The sequence below is a fragment of the Centroberyx affinis genome, unplaced genomic scaffold (genome assembly GCF_046629955.1).
Source record: "Centroberyx affinis isolate AG114_WGS23_722 - 3 ecotype Tasmania unplaced genomic scaffold, CSIRO-AGI_Caff_v1 ptg000503l_1, whole genome shotgun sequence".
Taxonomy (NCBI): domain Eukaryota; kingdom Metazoa; phylum Chordata; class Actinopteri; order Beryciformes; family Berycidae; genus Centroberyx; species Centroberyx affinis.
In genome coordinates, this window is record NW_027279155.1 from 215,634 (window position 1) to 224,912 (window position 9,279).

At 40.7% G+C, this 9,279-nt stretch overlaps 2 protein-coding genes across 4 annotated transcripts; one reads left to right on the forward strand and one right to left on the reverse strand.

Annotated features, from left to right (window-relative positions):
- The first annotated feature begins 218 nt into the window (after positions 1-218).
- LOC139642667 (basic immunoglobulin-like variable motif-containing protein) lies at positions 219-5,016 on the forward strand. 2 transcript variants are annotated; one of them, XM_071517614.1, is made up of 10 exons: positions 219-583; positions 950-1,507; positions 1,945-2,074; positions 2,504-2,599; positions 2,755-2,859; positions 2,962-3,056; positions 3,144-3,276; positions 3,402-3,485; positions 3,576-3,672; positions 3,772-5,016. In XM_071517614.1, the coding sequence occupies exons 2-10, from the start codon at positions 1,021-1,023 to the stop codon at positions 4,072-4,074; spliced, it is 1,530 nt and encodes a 509-aa protein (XP_071373715.1). In that variant the 5' UTR covers positions 219-583; positions 950-1,020; the 3' UTR covers positions 4,075-5,016. The 2 variants fall into 2 exon arrangements, with proteins under 2 accessions (XP_071373715.1, XP_071373716.1); XM_071517615.1 differs by having other exon boundaries at positions 219-471.
- A 66-nt stretch (positions 5,017-5,082) lies between these two features.
- Positions 5,083-8,492, reverse strand: LOC139642677 (homocysteine S-methyltransferase). 2 transcript variants are annotated; one of them, XM_071517625.1, is made up of 8 exons: positions 8,180-8,492; positions 7,366-7,433; positions 7,080-7,252; positions 6,779-6,882; positions 6,346-6,507; positions 6,042-6,247; positions 5,372-5,445; positions 5,083-5,293 (listed from the first exon to the last, which is right to left on the reverse strand). In XM_071517625.1, exons 1-8 carry the CDS (start codon positions 8,276-8,278, stop codon positions 5,205-5,207), a joined length of 975 nt encoding a protein of 324 aa, XP_071373726.1. In that variant the 5' UTR covers positions 8,279-8,492; the 3' UTR covers positions 5,083-5,204. The 2 variants fall into 2 exon arrangements, with proteins under 2 accessions (XP_071373726.1, XP_071373727.1); XM_071517626.1 differs by lacking the exons at positions 7,366-7,433; positions 8,180-8,492 and adding an exon at positions 7,951-8,046 and having other exon boundaries at positions 7,080-7,240.
- Between the last annotated feature and the right edge of the window lie 787 nt (positions 8,493-9,279).

Below are 9,279 nucleotides of genomic sequence, written 5' to 3' on the forward strand. Positions count from 1 at the left end.
CCGAAAGTTAGTCTGATTGAAGTTTCAAAAGCCACTGAAAAAAGCTCCTGTGATTGGTTGGAATTTATGTGATTATTTTTTTGGAGTACAAACCACGGGTAACGGGCACTAAGAAAGTGAAAGACATTATTAAAGTAATTGCGACACAACATAATAAAATAAGATTCAGATAAGTTTAAAGTAAGTTATTACCTAACATCATTATTTACTTTTCTTAAGCGTTTTGTCCTACAAGCCAGCTTCAATTTTGTTTTTAGAAGAGGAATAAAAAACCAACACCCCCGTTCGCAGAATGGTACAGTCTGCCAAACCTGTACAGCGGAAGAAGATACGGGTCAGGACGTCGCTGAGGAATATCGTCCCCTTATATCCCGTTACATCTAACGTTACATTCAGTGATGTGCGACTAGCCTGACATTTTGCTAACTCCAGTCCCTCCAGTCCCATTTGTTTCCCGAGACACTGCGCAAGGTATGATTAACCATGTTTACAGTGTAGCTAGGCGTGTTTACTGCTGCCACAACACAACATTGACCGTTGTTGATCTATACGTGCCGCCGTCTCGACCACAACGACTTCACAGGTGATGTGTTAGTTGATACGCCAAAACCTCGCAAGAAAGAACAAGAAGTTAGAGCCTCCGCGGTGTTTACAATAAAGGTTTCTGTCACCGTTGTGTTGATTTTGGTAGCTGAAAGGTAACGGTAACGTTAGCTAGCTAACTTTACACGATGCTGTTCAGTTTCGTGGTTGCACACATTTCTGCTGTAGGTTGAGATGATGACACTCAATGTTATGATTTTCAAATGTGTTAAATCATGGTTGTTTTGTGACTAGCTGCACTGTGTGTGGTTATCTGAGTCTATAGTATTGGATCTCTATCTCTGCTTTTTCACCTCCCTGCTCCCTTCTATTGTCTTTCTAAAAATGCTTTCCCTTTCATCCTCAGACTAGACAGCCATCACTTCACCATCATCCACCTCAACAAATTCTCTCATCCATCTTCTAAGTGGCAGTTCAATGCCTAATACTTCAGAAGGTCAAGGAGCAAATCTATCTGGGCCAGCTGAGCAGGCTGGGCTACAAAGGCCCACCGATGGAGAGGACGACCGCAGTCTGATCAGCTCCCTCACCCGGGACACTGCCAGAGTGAGGCGGGCTTCAAGCGCTGAGCTGCAGCTCCCGTGGACCTGTCCCGTCACACACTCCCGTGAGAAGTTCTACACAGTCTGCTCGGATTATGCTCTTCTTAACCAGGCTGCTTCTGTGTACCGTCCCCCGAACACACCCAGGGACGTGGTCCCCAGCAAGCAGGACGAGGGGCCCGCTTTTGTGAAGCCCAAAACCTCTGCCGGCTTCACCCAAGGTCAGCCTGCAGGTGTTGATGTGGCTTCAGATGGGGACTGTGATATGGAAGAGGTGTCGTCCAGCAACACTAAACCTATTCTGGCCTGGGAGATTGACACAGCTGACTTTGATGCTGTGCTCACCAGAAAAATCAGAACAAGTAAGCAACATTTTTAGTCTTAAATGGTATGATATTCAAATGTGTCAAACATTATTATTGTCTGTCTGACCATTCACTCGTGCCCCATCATGATGATTTAATTCTGCCAGTGACATCAGCAGTACAGCTTCTTGCTAAGAGACTGGCAAGTAATTATTATTGCCAAGCCTTAACCCCACGTTAAACATAAGCGTGTAGTTTGATTTGGCATAGGTCATACATTCTAGGCTTACCATTACCATTTTTTAATTACAAATTATCACAATGTAAGTGGGAGCAAGAGCATGTTTTATTATAATCCAAAGCTGCCATTCCAATTTTAACTTAATAACATACCATGTTATGAAATGCTTTGATCATTTGTCTGCTCTTCAGTTGGTGAACATCTTGAATCCTGGTGTAGCCTACACAAGTAACTGACTAAAATGATCTTTCAGGCAATGTAAAGAAATTCAGCTCCAAGAAGATGAAGTCATCAGACAGACCCAGCCGAAATCTGCAAGACCTTCCTTCTCATGCCTCACTAGAGGAGATCAAACAGAGGAAAGTCCTAGACCTCAGAAGATGGTAATGATACATTTATTACCTCAGCAATTTAAAGTCAAATGCCACTTTTAGGTTATTCTCATGGTCTAGGACAGTCTATCTAGTTGTGAACATGAACAACTTTAACTCAGAGTTAGAAACCAGAGAAGCGACACCATCAAATGAGCTTTAGATTATGCAGTAGTTGTGCTGTTAGTTCCAAAACAAGAAATGTGCCCTAATCCCTGGAAAATCGTCCCACAATCTTACTTCCTTTTTCCCCCAGTTCATTCTTTATGGTGTTGTACATTAATAATGACATCAGATTAGGGGGTGTCACAAACTCCCCTTTTTTCTGTCCCAGTTGAAATTTAGTGGCATCTTCCTTTTAAATTAAATAGAAAATGTATTGTTTTCAACTTATTTTTATTTATTCTTTTTGGATTTACATATCTGGATGATTTTCTTCAGGTACTGCATCAGTCGGCCGCAGTACAAGACGTCCTGTGGAATCTCTTCCTTGGTGTCCTGCTGGAACTTCCTGTACAGCACCCTGGGTGCAGGGAGGTGTGCAGCACATACTGTGATCTATTCACTCACATCACAGACATCATGTTATAATACAGCTCATGAAATATTGAGACCACTGACCACTATGGTAAACACTGCATGAACCTCTATTGTGAACATGAATTAATAAGTGTGTTTATTTGCATTGCTAGTCTTCCACCTATCTCTCAGGAGGAGGCGCTGCACATTCTGGGGTTCCAGCCTCCTTTTGAAGATATCAAGTTTGGTCCTTTCACTGGCAATGCCACTCTTATGCGGTACTTGGAATTGCTTCCATGCACCTATAGTCTTTTTTTAAGAATCACTGCACTTTGAAAACTTTATGCAATTGAATCAAAAACCTTTGCATTTCTTTACAGATGGTTCAGACAAATCAACGACAATTTTAGAGTCCGAGGTTGTTCCTACATTCTGTACAAACCACATGGGAAACACAAGACGGCAGGAGAAACAGGTAAGTTCCTCAGTAGTCAGATGTAATCACATATCTGCCCTTTAAGTGGTAAATGATTAGTGGTATAACCACTCAAATGTCTTGCAGCTGAAGGGGCATTACTGAAACTGACACAAGGGCTGAAGGATGAGTCCATGGCCTATATTTACCACTGCCAGAACCACTACTTCTGCCCAGTGGGCTTTGAAGCCACTCCACTCAAGGCAGCAAAGGCTTATAGGTAGTTTTTTTTTTTTTTTAGCTTCTTGCCATTACCAATGCTTTCTGTCAGATCAATCTCTTCTAAGTAGTCTAATTTTCTGCAGCCAGTTTATGAACTGAAGTATTGATCTCTTTTGTGTAAAGGGGGCCTCTGCCCACAAATGAAATGGAGCACTGGATCCTAATTGGTGAACCCAGTAGGAAACACCCAGCTATTCACTGTAAAAAGTAAGCTGATAAAAGTCACTGTTCAATCTCTGCCATAATTTATCACACACTCTTGTTTAGCTCTTTTGCATGAAACCTTTTTTTTTTCAGATGGTTGGACATTGTGACTGACCTCAACACACAAAATCCAGAATACCTGGACATCCGTCACACAGAGAGGGGTATTCAGTGCCGCAAAACCAAAAAGGTTGCCCCGTCACTTATCTCTTATGATTTGAAGTGTCTAATGTTTATGTAAACATTTATTGAACACTGCCTTACTGAAGGAATTGCCATTTGCTTGCAGGTGGGTGGCAATCTTCACTGCGTCATGGCCTTCCAGAGGGTGAACTGGCAGAAGCTCGGCCCCTGGGCTCTGAATCTAGAGAACCTGCGGCACGACTTCCACCACTCCGGCATGGAGCGGGCCCACGGAAGCGTGGCTGAGGGCGCCGAGGAGAAGGCCTCGGCCAAGCGCCTAGCCCGCTTGGGACGTTCGCACAGTATGGGAAGTCAGAAAGACACTGCCTGGAAGCGTCTGTCCAACACTACAGAGTACAGACAGAGGAGCTCGCCGGAGAGTGACCTCGAGGAAGACATCACAGACTGAGACGGCCCACCGCTGCCGGGGGACATATTTATAAGTATTTAAACCAAAATAAGAGAGACTAGGTGTTACTACATATTACTACACTACAAACTTCTATTTTCGGATCCTCCATAACACTAATCACATACATTTCTCTGGATTTAACGAGGAACTAAACCCCAAACCCAAATCTGTGTAAAGCCTGACATGGTAATGGTAAAAAGTGTGCTGCTGAAATTGCCACCTGCTATTGGGTGATCTTTTTTTGTTGTCATGTGATGTCACCACCTGTTGTACTCTATAGAATCACCTGGCACTAAATATCAGCCAATAGCAGATGGCCATTTCAGTAGCATGCTTTTTACCTGCAGATGTCAAGCTTTACACAGATTTGGATTTGGGGTTTAGTTGCTCTTTAATTATTGGTATATCACAACTTCTTTAACTCACTACAGTGAAACTTAAACTCACTACAGTAATACTGTAAGTGTGTACATTATATTCAATTAGTAATGTCTAGGAAAATGTCTGACATTGATACATTTGAAGTCTTGTTTAAATATACCATGATTCCATAATTCATTGTACAGGTAAGTCAAGTTGTTTTTTGACTGACATATAGTGACTAGTGCAGTAGAATGCTATTCAGTGAACATGCTGTTGTGAAAGCAGCTGACATTTCGTTGTGCCCCGTGAAACCTAAGGCTGTTAAAGCATAGACGATCACAGATTAAAACACTGGAGCTGTACAGAAGTGACATCGGGAATCCCTGTCACTCAAATAGATTCAAAATGTGAACCACAGAAAGATAGGATTGCATGTTTTCTTTCCATGTTTATGTACAGCCACACTTATACTTCTGTTCGCACCTTTGCGGTGCCATTTGTCTTTGACCCAACACTGTCGTTGATGTGTATTAAGTGGATTTGATGTAGTTGTTTATTTTTTTCAATAAATTAAGATTTTTATAAACTCATGAATCAGCCATCATCTTTATTCAAGAACAGTTGCCATTACTCTTTCAGTATTGCTTTTATTCAGACAGCAGAAATATTATTATATATTATATATTACTTTATTATCTCCAGAGTTTGCAGTAGTGGGTTTATTTATACAGTGAATGGAGATCTTATTTTCATGCTCAGTCTAGTCACACCGCCGAGGCTTGAGATGTGCGGCTTCCTTGTAGCTGTTGCCGTAACTCTGCTATGTGAGTTGGACCGATGCGACAGCAGCCCCCTAGTGGATGAAGAGAGACTCCATGGAGAAAATACAGAAACACAACAGGCAAAGTCGAGTGAAAATGTTTCACCTTACCTATCATTGCTGCACCTTGCTTCATCCATTCAACGCTTAGTTCGGCTATTGATGTTTTCCCAGATGTTTGCCACCTTTGTGTGATAAAAAAAAAAGAAATAGACATGCAGCAGTCAGATACACATCTCCAACAGGATTGACCTCATTTGTATTTCAGGTTCAACTTGTTTGTACGGCCGATTTATCAATGTGATGGCCACAAATGCACCTTCCACCTATAAACTCTAAATAGCACAGGAACTTGAGTATGCATGAACTTCACCTCCTCACACTTCCCAGGTCCAGAACTAATAGTCATCTATCAAGACTTCTCTCTTTTTGCAATATGGTGCATTTGCACAAAATACTTAAGGTTGTATTCTGTATCTGCTGTGCCTCGTGCCTCTATCAGATGGTATATTACTGGTGTAGAGCAGGAATCTTTATTTTACCTCAGTTTATAGAAATAATTATGTTGATGTGAATTTCTACCAATATTTATAGGTGATTTTATCAGACTTTTTTTACATTTTAGGCATTTAGCTGGCGCTCTTCTCCATAGCAACTTACAGGGACAGATTGTCTTGCTGAAGAACACTTTAACACGACACATGGCTGTTGGTGGAAACACATTAGCTGTTGCTGGGATATTGAAGCTGTGATCTTTTGGTTATGAAACTCTCAGACTCACCCAGTGCTGACGTCCCACCCTTCTCCACTGTTAGGGTAGACGACCCAGTGCAGGTCTGGACTCAGCACTAACTTGGCAGAGTTCAGCAGCGGTTTGATCAAGGCCGGTGCACAGCAGTTCACCCCCACAGCAACCAGCTGTTTGGATCTATTGGCAAGCTGGACTGCCTCAATAAATGGGCTGCCATCAGATATACACTTCACATCCTGCAAATGTTCATCATATCAGTGTATGTCATCTATGTAATACACTGCACACTAAAAATAGCTCTACCTTAAGTTTACTGTCCATAAGCAATGGTTACCTTACAGGAGAAGGAGAGCCAGGCTTTAGAATTGGGGAATTCTCTGAGCAGCTCCAGCAGAGCCTCTGCCTCTTTGATACTTGGGATTGTCTCAAAAGCAATGAGATCAGATCCTGCTGCAGCTAAGCAGCTGATCTGTGGCCGGTGCCACGCTTTAAGCTCCTTGGGACACACACACACAAAGACACCCTTGATTATGAATGAACTCCACATTAATCTACCGACTGGATATCAAACCAAACACCCAGAAATATTCACCATTGTCAACACCATAATCATAATTTAATTAACAGCTAAATAAGTCAACAATAAGCCTGATGAGTAGGCCAACTAGAAATGCCATGTATTTATTTCCAATTCATCCACTTATTTTTTCATATTACCAATAAGTGCATTTAGCATATTGTGTTGGGGCGAACTGAGAGCCACTCACCTCAACACTCATCTGTTCTGCGTAAGCCCCAGTATACTCAGAACCATTATGCAGAAATGCCCCATAAGGTCCAACAGAGCCTGCAACCACAGGGTCCTTTTGTCCTAGGTAGATAAAATGAAAAAGATAATTAATAATAAAAAAAAATCCCAATGAAATAACATGATAGTTCATAGAGACAGTGTCAGCTGTTTGCACAACTTATCACAATAAATATATAATATAATAATAATAATAATAATAATACATGACATTTATATAGCGCTTTTCTCTGTATATTATGCATACAGTGGATAGTTACCTATTGGATGTTCGTCAGAGACAAATCTTTTGACTGTCTCTTTAGCCAGATGAACTCCAGACATCAGCAGCTCACTGGCCAGTTCGGAGGTCATGTCCAGGTGATTGATGAATCCCTCAATGCTTGCCTGGTATGTGGCTGTTGTGATGACATCAGCACCGCTGAGGAGAAATCTATTGAAATATCACATGCTATTAATGGCGGTCATACTATTTTTCAAACAAATTTCTACCATCATTTGCAATTTCTTCATGTCCAGATTTGAATTTTTTTTGCATAGGCCTACCTGTAATGAGCATCTCTTATAGCCTGGGGATTAGTATGCAAAACCCTGGCACTCCACAAAGGATCGCCCTAGGTGTGTGAGACACACACACACACACACACACACACACACACACACACATTTTCACACATCACAAAATAAGTTTTGGGATGTCTTTCTGCATTTCATTTGTAACTTCCCAGTTGTAAAAAAATAAATAAATATATAAATTAAACTATCATGACCATAGTAACTGAAATCTAAATCTAAAGAGTGTCAATTGAGTCAATATGATTCAATAGCTGTCAATTTCACCTTTATTTTCCATTATTCCATCCCACATTATTCACAGAAAAAGCATGAATTTAGCTGGTAAAATATGATTAATAGGTGATGCCATCAAAGCATACTGAGCAGGTAAGAGTGATGAATGAAGCTCTCTGAAGCTTTGGCCCAGATTAAAAGGGAACCTGCCGAGCAGCCTATGACACATCTGTGGCTCCACCTAGTGGACTTTATTATTGAGACAGTTGTTTAACCACATTAAACTCAGATGCATACAACTCTGTAATAATGATGTTTTTATTCTCTTTTGTTGCCACATACCCCAATCCCCATTTAAGCAAGGTTGACATGGTTGAGAAGATGCACAATTCACGGACTGACACCTGCCGCCACTGGCTCCATATTGCGAATTACTGGTCGTAAAGCTGTGAGCGGAATACAGCGTGTGAAATTAAATTAAAAGTAGACCATGGCATTGGAGGCCTAAGTAGCTAAGCTAATGCATCGAAAAGGCAAAGAGGCAACTTTACTTCTTGATGCTTTACCATACCTGTAACTTGATACCTTGCTCTTCGAGTTCAGTTGCTAGTCCACCATCCAAGATTAAAGGACCATCATCTTTCTTGTAATTACACGCAGCGGAAGACATTGCGAAACACTTGGATCAAAAGGCACTCGAGTTATCTCTAACACTGCTAACCACATTAACAAATATATTCGCACAGATACAATAATCACACGAATCGCCAAATACAATCTGAAACATATGACTTTATTGACATTATTGTTCCGGGTAGCATGTTCGGTTGATAGTTGCGTTTAAAACCCATCGGAAATGTGATGATTGTGGATGATTCCGACCTTCATACCTTAACCAAGATGTAGACCCCCCTGGCCCACTAGATGGCGCATAAGTGTACAATGAATGTGTAGAAAACGTAACTCGTGAATGACTCAGTAACTATTGATTTTCTTTTCTCTGAAATGTAGAATATCCACTTGAATAAAAAGTCAGTTCTACGTAATTTGGCATTTCATGAGAAATAATCAGTTTCTGTAGCCCTTTTATGAATAGCCTATTAATATTTAATCATGGCTATTAATAGGCTATATTATATTGCCCCTAACAGATCATTCAAGTTTAGTCACTAGTAATGTTAACATTACCAACGTTTTTTTCGTATGGCAGACTAGGTCTAGGAGTGTTCGCTGTATATTTCATGTTCAATAAATATTACTTTTAAAAGCTTGTCTTTAAAATTTTGCTTTTGTTGCAAGATAGGTAAAAGTTGGTTATGGGTGAATTTCCTATAATGCAAACTTCGCATTTCTGTTTGCACTGTCTGTAATAACACAGGCAAGCTCGTTTTTAATACTTGCATTTGTTTAGTTTTAAGTGAAGCAGTTTTATCTAGCAAAGCAAACTTGTTGAAATCCTCCAGTACATTCTCTGGTATGGAGTATATTTGCATGTGTTTGAACATGTGTTGAACATGCGATTGGGGTATCTTAAATGTGAAATACTGTTTTGATAAATGTGATATATGAACGGTTTCTGTGATACACGCGTTGCATTTTTACAACTTGTTGGACGGAATCTGCCGTTTCAAACTTTCCATGAACGCAACTTGATTTTTCACTCCAGTTACT